At 44.5% G+C, this 24,879-nt stretch overlaps 2 protein-coding genes across 12 annotated transcripts in view; one reads left to right on the forward strand and one right to left on the reverse strand.

Moving 5' to 3' along the window:
• The window catches only part of LOC137333478 (uncharacterized), a 55,160-nt gene extending 43,659 nt beyond the window's left edge, over nucleotides 1-11,501 (reverse strand). The window contains exons 1-2 of one of the 3 annotated variants that reach the window (XM_067997634.1): nucleotides 10,692-11,501; nucleotides 6,902-7,051 (exon numbers count right to left, since the gene is read on the reverse strand). The gene's annotated coding sequence lies outside the window, so the exon portion shown is untranslated. Of the gene's footprint in view, nucleotides 1-6,901; nucleotides 7,052-9,862; nucleotides 9,971-10,691 lie in introns of those variants that run through there. The other 2 variants (XR_010965900.1, XM_067997635.1) reach the window with 2 other exon arrangements.
• Nucleotides 11,175-24,879, forward strand: part of cnot1 (CCR4-NOT transcription complex, subunit 1) — a 182,845-nt gene continuing 169,140 nt past the window's right edge. For 4 of the 9 annotated variants that reach the window (XM_067997623.1, XM_067997626.1, XM_067997624.1 and 1 more), the window contains exon 1: nucleotides 11,178-12,154. In XM_067997623.1, the coding sequence (XP_067853724.1) occupies nucleotides 12,053-12,154 (102 nt within the window). In that variant the 5' untranslated portion in view covers nucleotides 11,178-12,052. Of the gene's footprint in view, nucleotides 12,155-24,879 lie in introns of all 9 variants that reach the window. The other 5 variants (XM_067997625.1, XM_067997630.1, XM_067997628.1 and 2 more) reach the window with 2 other exon arrangements.

Genomic DNA, 24,879 nt, shown 5'->3' on the forward strand with positions numbered 1-24,879 from the left:
CGTTGTTCCAGGGCTTGACTGTATCAAAAGAAGCACTTAGAATCATCGAATCATAGAAAGGTTACAGCACGGAAGGAGGCCATTCAGCCCATCGAGTCCCTGCCGGCTCTATGCAAGAGCAATCCAGCTAGTCCCACTCCCCCACCCTATCCCAGTAGCCTGCAATTTTTTTTCCTTTTAAGTACTTATCCAGTTCCCTTTTGAAGGCCATGATTGAATCTGCCTCCACCACCCCCTCGGGCAGTGCATTCCAGATCCTAACCACTTGCTGTGTAAAAAGGTTTTTCCTCATGTCACCTTTGGTTCTTTTGCCAATCACCTTAAATCTATGTCCTCTGGTTCTTGACCCTTCCACAAATGGGAACAGTTTGTTGAAACTTGCATTACGATAGCAACTTTCAGAGTGGGAGGAGACTTACGTGGAGCATAAACATCGGCATTGACCGGTTGGGCCAAATGGTCTGTTTCTGTGCTGTAAAATTCTATGTAACTTACTCGGGATGTCCCAAAGTGTTTCATAGCTGATGGATTAATTTTTGAAGTGTTGTTATGGAGACAAATACACCAATTAATTTACACACAGAAAGGACCCACAAACGAAATAAATGACCAGATAATCTGTTTTTCGGTGTTGGTTGAGGGATAAATATTGACCAGGACAATGGGGAGAACTCACTTGCTCTTTGACGAGTGCAATGGGATGTTTACATCCACCTGCGAGGGCAGACGGGGTCTCTGTTTAACGACTCATCTGAAAGACGGCACCTCCAACAGTGCAGCTCACCCTCAGTACTGCACTGAAATGTCAGCCTCGATTATCTGCTCAAGTGCATAGTGGGACAACCAACAATCTTCTAACTCAGGGGTGAGAGTGCTACCGATTGAACCAAGCTGACAGTGTAGGACCAGTGTTTTAGAATGGAATTAAAACCAAAATACAATCTTTTCATTGGGACGGGCAGGGTTTTTTTTCCATGGGGTGTTTGGATATGAGATTAAAACAAAACTACTTCAAATAGGAATTTCAAGATAAGGTTCAAATAAAAACATTGTTACTTCCATTGGTCGAACAATTCAAATGAAGCAAATGAAAAGAAAAACAGTCCAGTCGGATAAAAACTCGAACACGCCAAGTCCAAGTGTGTCGCTCGTCTATCAATAACTTTGCTACTAGTCACTGAAATATCCCAGTGAACATTTTAGAAGCACGGGCCCAACTAATCGGTTTTCACTGGTCGAATTACAGAACTGACCGCTCTGGAGAACTTCCCCTTGTTTCTGTGTTCTGAGGAACGTTCCTTCGAAAGGAAGAGTGGTCCTGTAAAAAAAGTCACAGGAATTTCGAGGGGTGTTTGAACATCTGACCCTGAACACCCCTCACCCATCAGGACTCTTGTTTATGAATATTTTATTCATAACAATAAAAAGAAACAATAATCAATAAGCTGTAGACATGAGGACGAAATGTGCTCGGGTCTGGCTCCTGATCGCTGCCCATGGAACCCTGCAGGAAGTGTAGATAGGAATATAGGAATTGCTGGATGTAAAAAGACCAAAGTCCATCTAGTTCACCTTCTACCATCCTGGTAGTCGCATGATACGATGATAATGGAGTTATTGACTAATCATAGCTATCAATCTCTATCAAATAGTCTACAACAGAGCCAGATATGACACAAGGAAAAAACCACTGGTGGAGAGCTTTGGGAACCATGGGTCCAAAGTCACCTGTTCCTCCCCAAGTGTACACGTGTGGACATCAGGTGAGGCTGAGTTGTGATGGCTCCCTACGGACAAAAGGCCCGCTGACGTTTGCTGATTAGGGTCAAGAATGGCTAATTGGGTGAGGGACTAGAGACCAACCAGTGCCCCTGTAACGACAGCCCAACAAGGCAGGCCTTCAGAAGAGAAGGATGGGTGAGGAGAACATTGATGAAAAAAGGAAGAGCAAAGGTTAAAAAAAAGGGACAATATCAATAATTGACATCTTTTTATTGGAAACCTAGGTGAAGGGCCAAGGCCCACAGTGCTGGACACCACTAAGGTTGAAAAGGATAGAAAAAATAGATGAAGTAATCAGTAAGTAGCAACTAGATGGCCCCAAGCTTGAGAGTAGAAGGGGAGAATGAGGGAGGTAAAGAATTCCATGGTGTTAAGGTCTTGGGTAAGTATGAGTTAGAGTATAGAACGTGCAATGAATCTTTGTTTCAACACAGTGAGCATGTAGGGAGCGGGAAGAGTGTGCAGGACAACATATTTTAGAGCTTAGAAGGAACGGGAGAGGAAAGTTCAGAGAAGAACTGACCCTATTCCTATCAATAAAACAGGAAAGGAAGAGTGCAATGGAGAGACACTTTAAAAGCTAGAGATGAGGGATCACCTCTCAGATGACAAGCTTTTTCTTATACCCTGTCCCGGAATGTGAGAGAGACACTAGAAGAGTCTTGGTAGAAAAGAGAGCATTAATCAGACCTTGAGTGGTCTTGGGCTTTATACAGAGCTAAATGTTATGGAGAGGAGCAGAGGTGTTTGGCAGTAAAGTGGAAACTGAGCTTCTTGGAGGCAATTTTAGCAATGGAGGAGATCCATTTTTGGTGATTATAGCTTGATGGGCTGCATAGTCTTTTCTCATTCCTGCCTTTTTCTTGAGATAGCGATGTCAAGAATGTCAATGAATGAAGATTAATGAAGGTGAAGGACTAAGAGGTTATACTTGTTGGTTGGACTTGCTAGAGACATGAAGAAACTACATCTTTGAAGAATGAAAAGAAAAAAGAGCTCTATTGGCCCATGGAAGGGTATAGGTGAGATGAAGATGAGACAATTCAATCATTAAGTAAGTTTTGAACACGGAAGGAGTACGATCTCATGAATGTAGAATGAAATCATCAGCAAAATAGTGGATAAAATTGGATGAGGAGTGGAAGAGGTCATTTCTTTGAAGGAGGAGCAAAGTGGGAGAGCTTTGGAAAATCCCTGAAGAAATGGAAAATGAAATCGGAGCTTGATGCTCCCACTGCAGCATAGATAAGCAGTCAGAGGCGTTCCAGTCCCAGGCAACTACAGATGGTTCACAAAATGTTCAAGAGCTGAGCTCCAGAGAAGTATAACACAGGCACCAAGATCACCAGTGGAATTTTTTTTTATTTGTTCATGGGATGTGGGAACGCTGGCGAGGTCGGCATTTATTGCCCGTCCCTAATTGCCCTTGAGAAGGTGGTAGTGAGCCACCTTCTTGAACCGCTGCAGTCCGTGTGGTGAAGGCTCTCCCACAGTGCTGTTAGGGAGTTCCAGGATTTTGACCCAGCGATGATGAACGGCGATATATTTCCAAGTCGGGATGGTGTGTGACTTGGAGGGGAACATGCAGGTGGTGTTGTTCCCATGTACCTGCTGCCCTTGTCCTTCTAAGTGGTAGAGGTCGCGGGTTTGGGAGGTGATGCCGAAGAAACCTTGGCGAGTTGCTGCAGTGCATCCTGTGGATGGTACACACTGAAGCCACTGTGCGCCGGTGATGAAGGGAGTGAATGTTTAGGGTGGTGGATGGGGTGCCAATCAAGCGAGCTGCTTTGTCCTGGATGGTGTCGAGCTTCTTGAGTGTTGTTGGAGCTGCACTCATCCAGGCAAGTGGAGAGTATTCCATCACACTCCTGACTTGTGCCTTGTAGATTGTGGAGAGGCTTTGGGGAGTCAGAAGGTGAGTCACTTGCTGCAGAATACCCAGCCTCTGACCTGCTCTTGTAACCACAGTATTTATATGGCTGGACAAGTTAAGTTTCTGGTCAATGGTGACCCCCAGGATGTTGATGGTGGGGGATTCGGCGATGGTAATGCCGTTGAAAATCAAGGGGAGGTGGTTAGACTCTTTCTTGTTGGAGATGGTCATTGCCTGGCACTTATCTGGCGCGAATGTTACTTGCCACTTATGAGCCCAAGCCTGGATGTTGTCCAGGTGTTGCTGCATGTGGGCTCGGACTGCTTCATTATTTGAGGGGTTGCGAGTGGAACTGAACACTGTGCAATCATCAGCGAACATCCCCATTTCTGACCTTATGATGGAGGGAAGGTCATTGATGAAGCAGCTGAAGATGGTTGGGCCTAGGACACTGCCCTGAGGAACTCCTGCAGCATTGCCCTGGGACTGAGTTGATTGGTCTCCAACAACCACTACCATCTTCCTTTGTGCTAGGTATGACTCCAGCCACTGGAGAGTTTTCCCCGATTCACATTGACTTCAATTTTACTAGGGCTCCTTGATGCCACACTCGGTCAAATGCTGCCTTGATGTCAAGGGCAGTCACTCTCACCTCACCTCTGGAATTCAGCTCTTTTGTCCATGTTTGGACCAAGGCTGTAATGAGGTCTGGAGCCGAGTGGTCCTGGCGGAACCCAAACTGAGCATCGGTGAGCAGCTTATTGGTGGGTAAGTGCCGCTTGATAGCACTGTCGACGACACCTTCCATCACTTTGCTGATGATTGAGAGTAGACTGATGGGGCGGTAATTGGTTGGATTGGATTTGTCCTGCTTTTTGTGGACAGGACATACCTGGGCAATTTTCCACATTGTCGGGTAGATGCCAGTGTTGTAGCTGTACTGGAACAGCTTGGCTAGAGGCGCAGCTAGTTCTGGAGCACAAGTCTTCAGCACTACAGCCGGGATGTTGTCAGGGCCCATAGCCTTTGCTGTATCCAGTGCACTCAGCCGTTTATTGATATCACGTGGAGTGAATCGAAGGGAATCAAGTGCCAAAAAACATACTTAGTTAACAGCAGCTTCCACAGGTCTGAGAATGTGTGGATGTGAGATAATAGAGTGAGATAATATCAGCTGGAAAAGATAAATGAGCACACCCTTCCTGAGAGTAGGGTGAACACCAGCAAATTTCTAAGAAGGAAAAGCAGACTGAGAAGCAGAGTATAGGAGATTGAAGAATAATTTGTATATTATTATAATTTATTATAATTTCAAAATCATGAGGGGGTCTAGACAGAGTAGATGGAGAGAAACTGTTCCAATTGGTGGAAGGGTCAAGAACTAGAGGACACAGATTTAAGGTGATTGGCAAAAGAACCAAAGGCGACATGAGGAAAATCTTTTTTATGCAGCGAGTGGTTATGATCTGGAATGCACTGCCTGAAAGGGTGGTGGAGGCAGATTCAATCCTGGCTTTCAAAAGGGAACTGGATAAGTACTTGAATGGAAAAAATTTGCAGGGCTATGAGGAATGGGCGGGGTAGTGGGACTAGTTGGATTGCTGTTGCAGAGAGCTGGCACAGACTCAACGGGCCAAATGGCCTCCTTCTGTACTGTAACCATTCTATGATAATTGCCATTAACAGCAGTAATAACACCAACTTGCATTTATATAGCACCTTTAATGAACATGTCCCAAGGTGCTTCACAGGACAAAAATTGACACCGAGCTATAGGAGAGATTAGGACAGGCGACCAAAAGCTTGGTCAAAGAGGTAGGCTTAAAGGAGGGCCTTACAGGAGGAGAGAGAGAGGTGGAGATGCGGAGAGGTTTAGGGAGGGAATTCCAGAGCTTAGGGCCTAGACACCTGAAGGCTGAGTCACCAATGATGGTGTGAAGGAAGAGGGGAATGGACAAGAGGTCAGAGTTCCAGGAACGCAGAGTTGGAGGAAGGTTCTAGGGCTGGAGGTGGTTACAGGGATAACATCAACAGTACTAATGAGGACAAAATTAACAGTCCTTTTGTGATATTGTTATCTAGCTCCACTCTGCCCCTCTGCTGACTAATGGGTGACTTGGTCTTTTGAGCCAGTTACAGTTCTTTACATTTATCTTTTAAAAATCTTTTTTAAAAAAACACTGAAAATGCTAGAAATACAGAGGTCAGTCACCGTGTGAGTGAGGAAAAGGTTAATGTTTCAGTGGCACTATTCAGTTGAACTTGCTTCATTTATGAGAAAGGCTTCCAGCTGAATCATGAACCCATCTCTCTTTCATGTGCTGATTGACCTGCTGTATATTTCCAGCATTTTCTGTATTTTTGCATTTTTTTCTTTTTATGAACAATGTTGGGACAATGTTAAACGTCTACCTGCCTGTTCAGGTAGACGTATAAGATCCCATGGCATAATTCAAATAAAAGGAGGAAGTTCCTTGTTCACCCAACACTACCAATGAGAGATAAACTGCTTTTCCATATAATTTGCTGTTTGTGGGATCTTGCTGTGTGCAAAATTGGCTGTTGAGTTTGCCCACATACAACACAGAGATTACACTTCAAAGTCATTAATCGGATATAAGAATAAAACCGGACGGACCACCCGGCATCGGACCACGAGGCACCAGACACGACAAAGGCAAACAAAGCACAGTCGACCCTGCAAAGTCCTCCTCACGAACATCTGGGGACTTGTGCCAAAATTGGGAGAGCTGTCCCACAGACTATTCAAGCAACAGCCTGACATAGCCATACTTACAGAATCATACCTTTCAGCCAACGTCCCAGACTCTTCCATCACCATCCCTGGGTATGTCCTGTCCCACTGGCAGGACAGACCCACCAGAGGTGGCGGTACAGTGATATACAGTCAGGAGGGAGTGGCCCCAGGAGTCCTCAACATTGACTCTGGACCCCATGAAATCTCATGGCATCAGGTCAGACATGGGCAAGGAAACCTCCTGCTGATTACCAACTACCGCCCTCCCTCAGCTGATGAATCAGTCCTCCATGTTAAACACCACTTGGAGGAAGCACTGAGGGTAGCAAGGGCACAGAATGTACTCTGGGTGGGGGACTTCAATGTCCATCACCAAGAATGGCTCGGTAGCACCACTACTGACTGAGCTGTCCAAGTCCTGAAGGACATAGCTGCCTGACTGGGCCTGCGGCAGGTGGTGAGCGAACCAACATGAGGAAAAAACTTACTTGACATTGTCCTCACCAATCTACCTGTCGCAAATGCATCAGTCCATGACAGTATTGGTAGGAGCGACCACCGCACAGTCCTCGTGGAGATGAAGTCCCGCCTTCACACTGAGGACACCGTCCAACGTGTTGTGTGGCACTACCACTGTCCTAAATGGGATAGATTCAGAACAAATCTAGCAGCTCAAAACTGGGCATTAGCAGCAGCAGAATTGTATTCCACCACAATCTGTAACCTCATAGCCCGGCATATTCCTCACTCTACCATTACCAACAAGCTAGGGGATCAACCCTGGTTCAATGAGGAGTGTAGAAGAGCATGCCAGGAGCAGCACCAGGCGGACCTAAAAATGAGGTGCCAACCTACAACTCAGGATTACGTGCATGCTAAACAGCGGAAGCAAATGCTACAGACAGAGCTAAGCGATTCCACAACCAATGGATCAGATCAAAGCTCTGCAGTCCTGCCACATCCAGTCGTGAATGGTGGTGGACAATTAAACAACTAACGGGAGGAGGAGGCTCTGCAAACATCCCCATCCTCAATGATGGCGGAGGCCAGCATGTCAGTGCAAAAGACAAGGCTGAAGCGTTTGCAACCATCTTCAGCCAGAAGTGCTGAGTGGATGATCCATCTCGGCCTCCTCCCGATATCCCCACCATCACAGAAGCCAGTCTTCAGCCAATTCGATTCACTCCACGTGATATCAAGGAACAGCTGAGTGCACTGGATACAGCAAAGGCTATGGGCCCCGACAACATCCCGGCTGTAGTGCTGAAGGCTTGTGCTCCAGAACAAGCTGCGCCTCTTGCCAAGCTGTTCCAGTACAGCTACAACACTGGCATCCACCCGACAATGTGGAAAATTGCCCAGGTATGTCCTATCCACAAAAAGCAGGACAAATCCAATTCGGCCAATTACCGCCCCATTAGTCTACTCTCAATCATCAGCAAAGTGATGGAAGGTGTCGTCGACAGTGCTATCAAGCAGCACTTACTCACCAATAACCTGCTCACCGATGCTCAGTTTGGGTTCCGCCAGGACCTCATTACAGCCTTGGTCCAAACATGGACAAAAGAGCTGAATTCCAGAGGTGAGGTGAGAGTGACTGCCCTTGACATCAAGGCAGCATTTGACCGAGTGTGGCACCAAGGAGCCCTAGTAAAATTTAAGTCAATGGGAATCAGGGGGAAAACTCTCCAGTGGCTGGAGTCATACCTAGCACAAAGGAAGATGGTAGTGGTTGTTGGAGGCCAATCATCTCAGCCCCAGGGCATTGCTGCTGGAGTTCCTCAGGGCAGTGTCCTGGGCCCAACCATCTTCAGCTGCTTCATCAATGACCTTCCCTCCATCATAATGGCAGAAATGGGGATGTTCGCTGATGATTGCACAGTGTTCAGTTCCATTCGCAACCCCTCAAATAATGAAGCAGTCCGAGCCCGCATGCAGCAAGACCTGGACAACATCCAAGCTTGGGCTGATAAGTGGGAAGTAACATTTGCGCCAGACAACTGCCAGGCAATGACCACCTCCCCTTGACATTCAACGGCATTACCATCGCCGGGTCCCCCACCATCAACATCCTGGGGGTCACCATTGACCAGAAACTTAACTGGACCAGCCATATAAATACTGTGGCTACAAGAGCAGGTCAGAGGCTGGGTATTCTGCGGCGATTGACTCATCTCGTGACTCCCCAAAGCCTTTCCACCATCTACAAGACACAAGTCAGGAGTGTGATGGAATACTCCAACAACACTCAAGAAGCTCGACACCATCCAGGACAAAGTAGCCCATTTGATTGGTACCCCATCCACCACCCTAAACATTCACTCCCTTCACAACCGGTGCACAGTGGCTGCAGTGTGTACCATCCACAGGATGCACTGCAGCAACTCGCCAAGGCTTTTTCAACAGCACCTCCCAAACCCACGACCTCTACCACCTAGAAGGACAAGAGCAGCAGGTACATGGGAACAGCACCACCTGCACGTTCCCCTCCAAGTCACACACCATCCCGACTTGGAAATATATCGCCGTTCCTTCATCGTCGCTGGGTCAAAATCCTGGAACTCCCTTCCTAACAGCACTGTGGGAGAACCTTCACCACACGGACTGCAGTGGTTCAAGAAGGCGGCTCACGACCACCTTCTCAAGGGCAATTAGGAATGGGCAATAAACACCAGCCTCGCCAGCGATGCCCACATCCCATGAACAAATTAAAAAAATGTGAAGCTCTTTGGGATGTCTTGAGACCTGATAAAGGTGTTATATAAATCCAAGTTTTTTCTTTTCTTGTCAATTACATAAAAATTACAATATGCAAACTGGATGTTGAGCCCAACTAATCTGTTGATGTTGATCATCCACACGAGCAGTAGCCTTAATCCCCAGAGTCCACCCTGTTCTTACATCCCTTTATTCTCCTTTTTTTCAACCACCTATCTAACCTATTGTTAAAAGCTGACAATCGTCTCTCCTTCAATCACGAGCCCCAGTATTGCATTCCACAAACCTCTGAATAAGGTTTCTCCTGCTCACCATCTTAAGCCACTTACATTTAAACTTATATCTGTGTCCCCTCAATCACTGGAGACAGTTCATTTCTATCCACCTTCTCCCATTCGTTCATAATTTTATACACCCCTAACAAGTCACTTTGTACTTTCCTCTGTTCGAACGAAAACAGCCCCAATTTTTGAAGTCTTTCTTTGTATTTGTATTTCCATTTCCTCATACCAGGGAGCACCCTAGTGAATCTGCACTGTCCGTCTATTGCCTCAACCCAGAACTGCACACAGTAAGATCACAGTTGGAGTACTATTGTGCAATATAGATTCACAATGATATTATCTCATTAATAAGAGTACCAATAGTGACACTTATTGTTATTATTATTACTGATCCACTAATATTGATAATAAGCTTTTTCATATTGCAAAGAATAAACTTGCCTTCATAGAAAATAAGTGTCAGCCTTGGTTCAGTGGTAGCATTCTTGCCTCAGGTTGTCAATCCGCCAGGATTGTCCTGCAGTCTCCGGGAATTAAAGATTAATGACCTGAACACTGCTTCGAGCAACCCAGGAGAAAAATCATAGTGGCATTTTAAAAAATTGTTTTCTTTTTCATTTTCTTTGTGAACACTTTGTTTATTAGTTATAAAAATATTGAAGATGGGGGAAAAAAGACTGTTTGACTGGGCAGGGCAGTTGGAGGCCATGTGATGAAACCTCCAAGAATCAGTCCAGAGTTGGCAACCCGACTCTTGCCTCTCTTAATTAGAAGGTTTAAACCCCACTCTAGAAATGATCACATTACCTATGCTTCAGTAGTGTGGTGTTGCAGGGCGTTTTTAAAAAAAAAACAAATCAAATGAAGAATTTAGGAGGAATTTCTTTGCAGAGAGTGATGAGAATGTGGAACTCCCTGCCATATGGAGTGGTTGAAGTAGATAGCAGTGATGCATTTAAAGAGAGGGCTTATGCACACATGAGGGAAGAAGTAATTAGAGTGGGAGGAAGCTTCTCTGGACTAAAACCATGGGGATAGCCCAGTTGGGCCCAATGGCCTGTTTCTGTGCTGCAGATTCTATGAAATCTGATCATATGACCCAGTCACATGATTAAAAGTTAGCTCCAACCATTTGACTTCTTTATTATTGTCGCGGAACCCTCGCCTATGTTTATTTTTTTAACTACATTATTAAAATGTAACTTAGCCCCGGACACTCAGTATTTATTGCGAGTTTCTTGTTTTTTTTTAAAAAAAGTTTTTTTTGGGACGTTACCTTTTCCATCGCACGATTTACCCGTCACGTGATGCAAATATCTTTTCCTCATTTTTTTAAAAGAAATTTTTTTTTTAAATGACAAAATATTGACCAGGGAGGAGTATTTGAGCTAATGATAAAATAAAGAAGTTTATTTTTAAGAGAAGAACCGTCTTGTGTCGTGCCTTGGGCCTGCGTCGAGGGGCGCGAGCGTTGGACTGTACCATTGAGCGGGCGGTATGTGTGAGAGCGGCGGGGGGGGGGAATCCACGGGGCCGCCACGCTTTTACTCCAACACTGGCGGAGGGGAGAGAGGCCGAGCGCCGCGGAGCAGTTAAAAAAAAAAGACAATTACAAAAATAAAATAACAAACTTTAAAAAAAATAACCCGAACTCTCCTCCGTTTCAACCCGCTCACCGGAAATCCCGAACTACCCCCCCCCCTCTCCTCAAAACAAACTCGGACCAGTCTCGCTTTCGCCCGACTAATCGCCCGACTAATCGGCGGGCTCGGGATTGTTTTCCTACTGGTATCGGTTTTTTTTTAAAGAATAAATTTAAGTGCCATTTTCTTTTTAAAAGTATTCGGTCGGCGCTGAAAGTTTTCTGAGGAACATTTTTTTTTTGTTTGAAATTTTAGTTAATTTTATTTTTTTTTTGTTGTGTGTTTGTCGGTGGTTCCAAGATGGCGCAGTGAGTGAGCGAGGCCCCACCGCCGCCATTTGCAGCCGCCCGCACTCGCACCGACCCACCGAGCGGAGAGGGGACCGAGCCCAGCCCAGCCCAGCCCAGCACCCAGCCTAGCCTAGCCCAGCTCAGGCCCGACGCCGCGCTCTCTCTTGTTTCCTTTCCAATTCCCTCCTCCTTCCCCCCCCCCCCCCCCTCTCTCCCTCCTTTCCCTTCCCTTCCCCTTCCCTCCCTCCTCCCCGTTCCCCCGCCGCCGCCACCACCACCACCACCATCACCCACCCCAATCCTCCCCACTTCAGTCTCTCTCTACACTACCGGCAAAGCAGCGCCATGTTCAGGCTACACGGAGGAGGTGGAGGTACAGCGACAGCGGGAGAAAAGTGAGCGAGGAGCCGGGGAACAGGCTGAAGAGAGATCGAGAGACACCTAGACACTCACGGGGCGAAGTCTGAGAGGAACCGGAGCGGAAGCGGAGCAAACACTTCTGAAGTGACCATTAGACCCGCGGACTCTCCCGTGAGAACATTTAGCAGAAGGAGCCCCCCTCCCTCGTTTTATATATTTAAAGAGAGAGAGAGAGAGAGAGAGGAAAGGCGCTGAAAAGAAAAGAGAAATTTTTCTTTTTCCAGTAAAAGAAAGGGGAATAATGACCATTTCCCGCTTTCCTCAGCTGACCGCCCCGACCAGCAATGAATCTTGACTCGTTATCGCTGGCCTTGTCTCAAATCAGCTACCTTGTGGACAACCTGACCAAGAAGAATTACAAATCCAGCCAGCAGGAGATCTCTCATGTGAGTTTGCCGAGAAACAAGTCGCACACACAATGTACTAGAGGCCCAGGGAGCCTGAGGCCTTCTGCATTCGAGAGAGAGAAAGTGTGTGTGTGTGTGTGGAAGGGAGAGAAACTAATGCAACTTAATTTAAAAACAACTCACAGTTTAAGGGCAACTTTGCAGACTGATCGCCCTCTTCAGTAATAGTAAAACATTTAATAACAAGAAAGCAGAGGGGAGAATAGAAACTCACATGGTGAAGTCTGGGCCTACAAAAAGAGACTGATCAGAAATGGTATTAAAAACACTTAATGTACAAGGGAAGGAAAACTCCCTTAGATGTGAGTTACTTAGTTGCTGAAAGAGATAGGGGAAAAGTTTTTTTTAATGTTTGCGAAACGTTACACTTTTTGTAAAATGTGTAACTCGGTGTGAGTTACTAACTCATTCAGGAGTGAGGCCTAGTAAAGGGATCAGCAAAAAGTGGGGGGAAGGGAGGTAAAGGAGCTGGGGTGTATATGGTACATAAAATATTTTTGAAAGTGATTCTTTTCAGCGATATTTTGAGCTTAAAGATGTATCTTTCACAATTGATAAAAGTTTTGTACTGTTTGATTTGAATAATAAGCCTACAAAAAGATTTTAAAGCAACATATAGATTCATTGACAACCCAGCAATGACTCATTAGGTTCCCAACTTGCACTGGCTACTGTTTTAAGAAAATCCAATTCTGTCTACAGTTAACTAAACTCATGGGTTCTTTAGTCCAACTTTCAAGTTAAGAGAGAAACTTCTCTAAGTAGTTTAGCTTTACTTTTCATCAGTCATTGGATTCCAAAAGCAAATCATTCTTTGAATGTGCTATATAAATGCAAGTCTTTCTCACTTCTGAGAAGTTGAGTACACGTGTGCTAGCCATTGGAGGGAAATGGGAGTTGTAGGAAATACTAAGCAGTTGAATGGGTGTTGTAATGGCAAAATTGTGAATTGAGATTTTTGATTTTAATAAGTTGGAATAGAAAAACTGGACTGAAGCCTAAAGGAGAATGAGAAAAAGGCTTAAATTCAGAAGCTGTCTGTAGCTTGAAAATGTGCTGTATATTTATAAAGATGCAGTTTCCTTATTTCATGTTCTATGTTTTTACATTGACCATTAGGAAAATGAAAGTGGGGATTATTATTTATTACTGTATAATAGCAACAGCAGGGTATGGTAATTTGAATCCCACTAGTTCAAAATTTAAAGTAACCTGGCATTTCAGGTGAGTTCTGAAACTTAGTGAAATTTTTGAAAATTAGTGAAATTTAGAAGAGCAGTAAATGAGATGGTATGTGTAATGCTTAAAAAGAAAATCGGCCTTGGTGCGAAGAAAATTAAGACTAATGAATAAGTGCTGGGTCACTTGCAGTTGGCGTCAAATTGATTGTTAAATTGCAAGTGAAGTTGGCCTCGCAACTCTAGTCTAGCCAGTTCCCAGTTGTCAAACAAAAAATATAGTGGATCAACAAAAATGGGACCGGGGCAAGATAGTAAGAGAGGGCACAAAAGAAACTCAATCGCAGTTTTTTTCCCTTATCCCTTGGTGAGATTCCCTCTTATTTTTAAAGGACAAAAAAATGTTTTGAACCTAAACTCCCTTATATCTTTCTTCCCCCACCCCTACCCAATGGGCCTTGGATGGATCTCTCATCTCTAGTGGTTAGAGGGGGGTTATGTCTGATTGAATTCAGTCTAAATAAGATACACTTGCTACCCAGTGTGAACTCTTTTTATGGGTATTGATATGCTCAGATTGCGATGGTGATTCTGCTGTACCTATGAAAAATAATTTAACTCTGTGCTCTGCAACCATTTCAAACCAAATATAAAACGGTGGGGAAAAAAATTCAATCTGGAGTTCGAGACATGCTTTATATCTTTCAGGTGCATGAGTTTTCGTTACTTATACATGTAATGTTTAGGAATTGTGTTTCAGCACTTATGAAAGAATGTAGATGGTTTCTTTTTATATATTTATTTTGAAGAAACTCAGCAGTAAAATGACAATCTTTCTTGGGTGACATATAAAGGTTTTCAAAAGAAATTTTGCAAATGTTAGGCATACTTTGATGGTTTTGACTTAGTACAGATAGGATTTTACTGTACAGAGTACATTAAAAAAAAACGCAGGATACAATACGACACAGCAGAAAAGTTTTATTCTTCCACTAATTTTCTGTCTTCCCTTGCTGTGGTACAGTTCCATGGGTGTTGGTTGCACTTTGATACATCTTCAAAGGGGCCATTCTTCATTTGTCAATGTAGGCAGGTTATTTAATCGGGGGGGGGAAGAGCATCAAGCTGAAGCTGACCATGTCCTCACTTCACTTGAAGACGACACATCCATTTACAGGAAAGGTCACTGCATAGCAGTTAGAGGTGGGAATACTAGCAATTTTCTTTTCTTCCCCTGGAGTTATTGAGGATGACTGCAGCACTTCCGAAGGCATCCCATCTGAGATCAGCCAACTGAGCACAGACCTGGGATCGGCCCTCTGATGTTCCTGGTCAGTATGGCTCAGCAACTCGCTACCATAACCAGCTGAACCGTTGGAGGAGCTTGGCAATAAAGTTTTATTAACACATGAGTTTGCACACTGCTCCCTGATGGCTCAGCAAGTTTATCCAGTGAGTAGCCAAACCATCCAGATTAGATGGGTCCCAGGTTTGATCCCTGGCCTCTGGTGAGTTGGCAGTCAGGGATGGCAGCAGTTTGTTGCTGTTTTTGGCCTCCATTAACCTGGGTAAGCTGCCAGCGATCCAGCTCCTGAGTGTTGACCCCTGCTGGAAGTCATACATGTCGACACATTGGTGAGGGTAAGATTGGACTTGACTGGGATGCTCCCATAGCTGTGAAGATTCACACCATAATGGTTATTGTGCACTTGAACAGGCATATCAGATTTTAAACAGTATTTTTAATTATTGAGCTTGAGAAAAGATTCTTGATGGCCACACTTTTTAAAAATCTACTTTTCACCTTTTTATAGGGTTTTGCATTTTTAAAAGCAGTTCACAAGTAATGCACAGAAGCTTTATCTTTGAGCCAGCAATTTAAAATCTGGTTCACATAAAGGCCACTGCTAGAGCTTCAAATTAGGGGAGCTAGAATTAATTGCACTCAGCTCAGAAATAGAAGCTGTTGTAATCCCTCTTTTGGACAGCTAAATTAAGCCACTTCTGTAATTGGTTATTAAAATACAACAAGAATGGCCCCTTGGGTGAGGTATTAGAGGGTGCGTATGGGAACAGACTCCTTTCAGGAGAGGAGGGTAAAAAGGGAGAAAATTTGGATAGGATAAACTGTAATACTTAATTAAATAGATATCTATCTCCATTTTGGTGTTGATTCCTTTCCACTTTTTAAGCTGAAGAACCTGGCAAATTTGAATTTCCCTCTTCAGAAATGTCTCAACTTGAGGCTTGATTGATTATCTGTGATGAATTTTCCATTACATTTTCATGCATCTTTTTATTCTAAAGAAACTAAAATTTGGTTTTAATATCTCCTTGTGTAATACCTAGGTTCCTATGAAATTCTGTTCCAGTGAGACAGTAGAGCATGTATGAGCACCGGAATGGTGGGATGTAGTTATTTCTAACACCGAGTTCTCAGTCATGACCAAGGATTAGTTAATGGGTCCTCCCCATAGGGATGGAGGAATCAGAGGGTAGTTTGTTACAGATTGTCAATGTTGGGAGTCCTGGAAGTGGGATTTTAGTGAATCTGTGTTGTACCCTTTTTAAAGCCTCCACAGTGTAGAACCCAATACTGCACAGAGTAATCTAACCAAAGTCTTAAGGTTTTGTGTAGACTCATCATTACCTCTTGGGTTTTATATTTATACCTCTTGAGATAAAATGTAGAATTACAGTAGCTTTTTTTGGTCTTATCACCCTGAGCTTCTGTCTTTAATGTCCTGTGAACTTATACCCCCAAGTCCCTCTGCTTTTCCACAACGCTGAGCCTACTTCCATTCAGAGAATAATTACTGCTGTTCTTTTTTTTAACCAAAATGCATTACCTCACATTTGTATTGAATTCCATCTCACTTTTTAAGCCTATTTCCCCATCACATCAATATCTCTTTTCAGTTTCCTTTGGACTTCTAAAGAATTAACTATACCTCTGATTTTAGTATCATTTGCAAATTTTTACACAGCTCCCTCTAGGCCTATACCCAAATCTTTGCTATACACACTGGAAGAAGTGGCCCCAGAACTGAACTCTGAGGGACACCACTACCCACATCCAACCACTCTGCAAAGATGTCCTTAGCTCCTACTCTGTTTTCTCTTTTCTAACTAATTTTTAATCCTGTTTGTTATCCTCCTTCTAATTCCATACCCCTTAATCTTCTCCCGTAATTTCCCATGTGGCACTTTGTCAAAGGCTTTACTCAAGCCCATGTACACTGCGTCCATTGCATTTCCCCATCTACCACATCTGTTAGCTCCTCCAAATAAATCTCGGGTTTGTCAAGCATGGTCGTCCCTTTTGAAATCTGTGCTGGCTACTTCTAGCTATTTTCTCTTTAGGTATGTGGTAATTTTATCCTTAAAGACACTATAAATTTACTTATGACAGACGTTAAGCTAACTGGCCAGTAAATATCTGGATTAGCTCTGTCTCTTCTTAAAAGACAGTATTACATTGGCCACTCTCCAGTCCTCCAGCACACATAGGAATAAGAAATAGCAGGACTAGGCCATACACCCCCTCGAGCCTGCTCCGCCATTCGATAAGCTCATGGCTGATATTCGACCTCAGCTGCACTTTCCTGCCCGATCCCCGTATCCTTTGATTCCGTTAGAGTCCAGAAATCTTATCGACATATCCACACTCAATAGAGCCCTGTAATATAATTTCCATGCTTCTGCAGTTTCATTCCTCATCTTCAGGATCCTAGGATGTATCTCGTCAGGTCCTAGTGCTTTGTCTTCCATTAGCTTAATTAATTTATCTAAAATTTTCCTTTTGTCCATCATAATATCACTCATCTCGCTTTCAATTGCTTCAGGATTCACCTCTTCAGTAAAGACGGATGCAAAGTACATGAAATACTCTGCCATCCTCTACAAATTGACATTCTTTGAAACTGATGCATATAAAATACGCAATGATGGAATACATTATTTGAGAAGATCTCTTGAAAGTGGACATAATACTCGACTGGGGTGTTTGTGAGAGGTGGTGGGGGGGGGGGTGGGTTGATTGCTATCTAAAGTGCCTTGGATTAGGGAGGGGAAAATCAGTCAATTCCAGCTCTTAATTGCTAACTATTGACCATGCTGAAAGTGTATATGTGGAGCTCAAGTGAGGGCAGGATGGGCTTGACTGTTCAGCCTGCTGGCACTATGAAGGTTTACATGAAGTATCAGAGAGTAACTTGTGCCCGTAGATATGGGTACCACCAACGAGTCAATGTCTTCAAGATCAGGGGAGAAAATTAACGAGGGGAACAAGCTTGAATAATGTTGAGCACTGGAGATCAGGAGACTATTAACGAGGCTGCTGATTATCCCAAAATAACCTTTTTTTTCCTGATTTGTAGCAGCATCCAACAATGCTCATGACAACTGAAATGCAACTAAAAGTGAAAGAAAGGAGAGTTAAAGGGAATTTTCCCTTGCCTCCATTGTTAGTTTGGAAATTTCTGTTACTAACTTGGAGAAACAACCCAGAGAAATAAATGGCTGTTACTTTAATTGGGGGTTTCCATTTTGCATTTTGAGTCTACCAGCTTGTTTTCCTATGTTCTGAGGAAGACAGTAGCAACACTTGACTGGTATAACTTTGCAAGCCACATGGCAGTTGGTGATTGGCATGGGTTTAAAAAAAAAATCTTTTCATGCAGATGCCACCTATAATTTCTCCTCTTCCATATTTTAGTGCAATGCCATCTTTCTAATTGTGAAGTGGATTTCACCAGTAACTGTTGAGTAGTGGTTTAAAGTTATTCCTTCTTGGCTGATGGCAGAAGTTGTAAAAGCATAAAGGAGACCTATTCTGCTTTAGGTCATATATACTTCTCTATACTGATCCACTTTAAGATTTCAGTATATTTTATACCAAGTGGCTTACACTGATGTGTACCAGGACTACACGCGGTATGGATCCAGTGAAGATCTCTTGACTTGTTTTAATTTTTCAGTGAACACATTTGTTAGTTGCCGGAATAAGATGACACCAAAAATAGATTTTATTTGCTTCACAGCAGTGTAGAAAGATGATTTTGTGTTGGGGTCCATTAAGAAAATACTTGTATTTATTTAGTACCTTATCTGTCCCAGAGATATCCCAAAGCGCTTCACATACAAAGAATTACTTTCAAGTGCAGTCACTGGTGCTGTGTCGGTAAACATTGTGTAGTCCTTGTCACAAAAGCAGAAAATAGTGATGATGCATTGGTTGGAGGCATTGTGTGCAGAATCTCTGTTCCTGGACTCCACCTGAGCAGCAGTTCTAAAGCAAACAATATGTAGAGAGGGCAGAAGAAGCCACACTTTGGATATAAAGTGTCAGCTTGGCTCAGTGGTAGCACTTTTACCTTTTTTTTTAGGTAAAATCCCCACTCAAGGACCGGGGAATGCTACCACGGTAGTGCCTCTTGGATGTGACATTAGATTGCAGTGCTGTCTGCCTGTTCGAGTGTATATAAAAGATCTCATGGCACAATTCAAAAGAGTATAGAGTTTTCATGATATTGTAGCCAACATTTTTCTCAAACAACATAAAAACAAAATAACTGACCATTCATCTCATTTGCTGTTTTTTGGATCTTACTGTGCGTAAAGTTTCTTGCCATGTTTACCTACATAACTTGAAAAAAGTAATTAATTGGCTATGAGGCTTCTTGGAGCGTCTTCAGTATGCGACGAGGTACTTTGTACATGCAAGATCTTGAAGCATTTCTCTATATAGATAATATACACAAGTATACCTGATATAAGATTCATGTTTTCCCCCTCCATGCACAGTCCCACCGTCTAGGGTGCCCATATATAGTTTCGGGGTGGGGTGGCTACTGTACTGTCAGTGACTAGACCCATCAGTAAATGCCTTCAACAAGAAGAAAAGTAGTTCCAAAGCAGCATATGCTAGGCTGAAGGATTTTCACCAGACCTGTTTGCTGGTGAGTCCTGTCTTGAGTAGAGCAAACCCAGCTGCATGTGAAGGCCCAAAGTGGCAGGTCTTGTTGGAGATGTGAATCCCGTACTAAAAGACAAATAATTTAACAGATATTACCCAGCTGGAAGAGTGGTTTATATTGACATTACTCCCCCTTTGCTGTTTAAAGCACTATAAAAGGCAAATTGAGTAACTGACGGAAACCATTAGGTGTTCAGAACTCTCATGAACATTTACAGTTGTGATTCAGTGGAATACATTCAAGTTGTCACATTGACGTAAAACTTCCTTGAGTGTCATACTTGATTTTTCTTCCCTTTCTTCTCCCTTTAGACCCCTCCACTTCCTACAACACCTTTTGAAGGGCAGAGGTTGGATTGGCAACCTGTTTTTAATACTTTGCCAATCCCATGCTATAGGTGACGGATACAAGGTGTGCAAGAACAACCTGTGCTGACACTTAATTTTTTTGTTTAGAAGCATATGGCCTCCTCTTGACGTAGCCCAGAGGCATACGCTTGTTTCCCAGACTGTGTTGAGTTAGCTGGCTTTGCAGGGGAGGGTGTGGGGGCTCTAAAAATTGGCTTCAGTGCCCTGGACAATGGATTAAAGAAAATCCTACTCCAAAAATCTCCTTAAATTGTTTCTCTTTGACAGGTTTTGCCTCCGCCTGATCCTCTTTCCCCCTCCTCTTGCTTGTTGTCATCTCACTATCCACCACCCTGTAAAGCCCTCGAAGACTCTCTGTAATAAGCTCTGTATCAAAGTAGGTTGTTCATCTAACCACTCTTGCAGCTTGGCATTTGGTGCTTTAGTAATGCCTTCTGGACAACAGAATAGTAGTTTCAGTGTACTTTTATAGTTCAGGGCATGAGACATGCCTTGTCTAAATAATCTGTACAATATTACTTTGGCCATATTAGAAGCCTTGATGGCTTTCTGTCTGTGAAAGTGTTAACGTAGCATGGTTAGACTGCCTCTATCACAAAGTTGTTTTGGGTCGGCATCAGCACAGAAGTGGCAGTATAATTCGAAGATTATTGAGTGCACCAAAGCCTTGAGGTGTCAGCCTCTTTAGGAGGCCCTCACATAGGTTTGATTTTACCTGGGGTGCAATACAATTCCAGCTTTAAATAATACAGCCTGTTAGAAATAATTTGTCTTTAGAAGGTATCTTAAGAAACCAATTGCAAAGCCTGCTCTGAAAGAATAGATGACCAACAAAAGTTAAACTTCAGATGAACAAGTAGATAAATAATGGGTATCTGAGCATAGTTATAATGCAGTAATCTAATTGATACAATGAGCTACAGCTGTGAAGATAAGAATTTAAAGCTGCCTTTAAGCGCCTAACTTAAGATCATAGTTTTATAATTGCTCCAGCATATCTACACTTTTGTAATACTAGCTGATTTTCATTGGTGTTGCTGATGGCTGGTTTGTGGTCTGGACCTCTGTTCTGACATTTAGCTGCTGAAACAGAGCTGTGCTTAATTTGGTGTGTCCCATTAAGGCCACTGCTCAGCAGGTCTCTTAGGGGAATATAGGCAAATCCCGATAATTATATCTGCAAGTTTATGGGATGTGGGCGTCGCTGGAGAGGCGAGCATTTATTGCCCATCCCTAATTGCCCTTGAGAGCCGCCTCCTTGAACCGCTGCAGTCCGTGTGGTGAAGGTTCTCCCACAGTGCTGTTAGGAAGGGAGTTCCAGGATTTTGACCCAGAAACGATGAAGGAACGGCAATATATTTCCAAGTCGGGATGGTGTGTGACTTGGAGGGGAACGTGCAGGTGGTGGTGTTCCCATGTGCCTGCTGCTCTTGTCCTTCTAGGTGGTAGAGGATCGCGGGTTTGGGAGGTGCTGTCGAAGAAGCCTTGGTGAGTTGCTACAGTGCATCCTGTGGATGGTACACACTGCGGCCACTGTGCGCTGGTGGTGAAGGGAGTGAATGTTTAGGGTGGTGGATGGAGTGCCAACCAAGCGGGCTGGATGCTGTCGAGCTGCTTGAGTTGTTGGAGCTGCACTCATCCAGGCAAGTGGAGAGTATTCCATCACACTCCTGACTTGTGCCTTGTAGATGGTGGAAAGGCTTTGGGGAGTCGGGAGGTGAGTCACTCGCCGCAGAATACCCAGCCTCTGACCTCTTGTAGCCACAGTATTTATATGGCTGGTCCAGTTAAGTTTCCAGTTAATGGTGACCCCCAGGATGTTGATGGTGGAGGATTCAGCGATGGTAATGCCGTTGAATGTCAAGGAGAGTTGGTTAGACTCTCTCTTGTTGGAGATGGTCATTGCCTGGCACTTGTGTGGCGCGAATGTTACTTGCCACTTATGAGCCCAAGCCTGGATGTTGTCCAGGTGTTGCTGCATGCGGGCTCGGACTGCTTCATTATTTGAGGGAACTGAACACTGTGCAATCATCAGTGAACATCCCCATTTCTGACCTTATGATGGAGGGAAGGTCATTGATGAAGCAGTTGAAGATGGTTGGGCCGAGGACACTGCCCTGAGGAACTCCTGCAGCAATGTCCTGGGGCTGAGGTGATTGGCCTCCAACAACCACTACCATCTTCCTTTCTGCTAGATATGACTCCAGCCACTGGAGAGTTTTCCCCCTGATTCCCATTGACTTCAATTTTACTAGGGCTCCTTGGTGCCACACTCGGTCAAATGCTGCCTTGATGTCAAGGGCAGTCACTCTCACCTCACCTCTGGAATTCAGCTCTTTTGTCCATGTTTGGACCAAGGCTGTAATGAGGTTTGGAGCCGAGTGGTCCTGGCAGAACTCAAACTGAGCATCGGTGTGCAGGTTATTGGTGAGTAAGTGCCGCTTGATAGCACTGTCGACGACACCTTCCATCACTTTGCTGATGATTGAGAGTAAACTGAAGGGGCGGTAATTGGCTGGATTGGATCTGTCCTGCTTTTGTGGACAGGACAATTTCCACATTGTCGGGTAGATGCCAGAGTGGTAGCTGTACTGGAACAGCTTGGCTAGAGGCGCAGCTAGTTCTGGAGCGCAAATCTGCAGCACGACAGCCAGGATGTCGTCGGGGCCCATAGCCTTTTTTGTATCCAGTGCACTCAGCCGTTTCTTGATATCACGTGGAGTGAATCGAATTGGCTGAAGACTGGCTTCTGTGATGGGGATATCGGGAGGAGGCCAAGATGGATCATCCACTCGGCACTTCTGGCTGAAGATGGTTGCAAACGCTTCAGCCTTGTCTTTTGCACTGACATGCTGGACTCTGCCATCATTGAGGATGGGGATGTTTGCAGAGCCTCCTCCTGTTAGTTGTTTAATTGTCCACCACCATTCACGACTGGATGTGGCAGGACCGCATGGTAGGTTGTTACATAAGGTTAAATCTCACGGGATCCTAGGTGAGGTAGCCAATTGGATGCAAAATTGGATTGACGACAGAAGACAGAGGGTGGTTGTAGAGGGTTGTTTTTCAAACAGGAGGCCTGTGACCAGCGGTGTGCCTCAGGGATCGGTGCTGGGTCCGCTGTTATTTGTTATTTATATTAATGATTTGGATGAGAATTTAGGAGGCATGGTTAGTAAGTTTGCAGTTGAATGGCAGATGGAGTTTAATTTAGATAAATGTGAGGTGATGCATTTTGGTAGATTGAATCGGGCCAGGACCTACTCCGTTAATGGTAGGGCGTTGGGGAGAGTTATAGAACAAAGAGATCTAGGAGTACAGGTTCATAGCTCCTTGAAAGTGGAGTCACAGGTGGATAGGGTGGTGAAGAAGGCATTCAGCATGCTTGGTTTCATTGGTCAGAACATTGAATACAGGAGTTGGGATGTCTTGTTGAAGTTGTACAAGACATTAGTAAGGCCACACTTGGAATACTGTGTACAGTTCTGGTCACCCTATTATAGAAAGGATATTATTAAACTAGAAAGAGTGCAGAAAAGATTTACTAGGATGCTACCGGGACTTGATGGTTTGACTTATAGGGAGAGGTTGGATAGACTGAGACTTTTTTCCCTGGAGAGTAGGAGGTTTAGGGGTGATCTTATAGAAGTCTATAAAATAATGAGGGGCATAGATAAGGTGGATAGTCAAAATCTTTTCCCAAAGGTAGGGGAGTCTATAACGAGGGGGCATAGATTTAAGGGGAGAGATACAAAAGAGTCCAGAGGGGCAATTTTTTCACTCAAAGGATGGTGAGTGTCTGGAACGAGCTGCCAGAGGCAGTAGTGGAGGCGGGTACAATTTTGTCTTTTAAAAAGCATTTGGACAGTTACATGGGTAAGATGGGTATAGAGGGATATGGGCCAAGTGCAGGCAATTGGGACTAGCTTAGTGGTATAAACTGGGCGACATGGACATGTTGGGCCGAAGGGCCTGTTTCCATGTTGTAAACTTCTATGATTCTATGACTGCATAGCTTTGATCTGATCCATTGGTTGTGGAATCGCTTAGCTCTGTCTATAGCATGTTGCTTCATCTGTTTAGCATGCAAGTAGTCCTGAGTTGTAGCTTCACCAGGTTGGCACCTCATTTTTAGGTACGTCTGGTGCTGCTCCTGGCATGCTCTTCTACACTCCTCAGTGAACCAGGGTTGATCCCCTGGCTTGTTGGTAATGATAGAGTGAGGAATATGCCGGGTCATGAGGTTACAGATTGTGGTGGAATACAATTCTGCTGATGGCCCACAGCACCTCATGGATGCCCAGTTTTGAGCTGCTAGATCTATTCTGACTCTGTCCCATTTAGCACGGTGGTAGTGCCACACAACACGTTGGATGGTATCCTCAGTGCGAAGACGGGACTTCGTCGCCACGAGGACTGTGCGGTGGTCACTCCTACCAATACTGTCATGGACAGATGCATTTGCGACTGGTAGATTGGTGAGGATGAGGTCAAGTAAGTTTTTCCCTCGTATTGGTTCGCTCATCACCTGCCGCAGGCCCAGTCTGGCATCTATGTCCTTCAGGACTCGGCCAGCTCGGTCAGTAGTGGTGCTACCGAGCCACTCTTGTTGATGGACATTGAAGTCCCCCACCCAGAGTACATTCTGTGCCCTTGCTACCCTCGGTGCTTCCTCGAAGTGGTGTTCAACATGGAGGAGGACTGATTCTTCAGCTAAGGGAGGGCGGTCGATGGTAATCAGCAGGAGGTTTCCTTGTCCATGTTTGACTTGATGCCATGAGATTTGAGGGGTCCAGAGTCAATGTTGAGGACTCCCAGGGCCACTCCCTTCTGACTGTATATCACTGTACCGCCATCTCTGGTGGGTCTGTCCTGCCGGCAGGACAGGACATACCCAGGGATGGTGATGGAAGAGTCAGTATGATTCTGTGAGTATGGCTATGTCAGGCTGTTGCTTGACTAGTCTGTGGGACAGCTCTCCCAATTTTGGCACAAGTCCCCAGATGTTCGTGAGGAGGACCTTGCAGGGTCGACTGTGCTTGGTGTGCCTTTGTCGTGTCTGGTGCCTAGTGGTCCGATGCCGGGTGGTCCGTCCGGTTTTATTCTTCTTATGATTTTTTTTCGCGAGATTGTACAACTGAGTGGCTTGCTAGGCCATTTCAGAGGGCAATTAAGAATCA

This window comes from Heptranchias perlo, chromosome 16 (assembly GCF_035084215.1).
Source record: "Heptranchias perlo isolate sHepPer1 chromosome 16, sHepPer1.hap1, whole genome shotgun sequence".
NCBI classification, from domain to species: Eukaryota; Metazoa; Chordata; class Chondrichthyes; order Hexanchiformes; family Hexanchidae; genus Heptranchias; species Heptranchias perlo.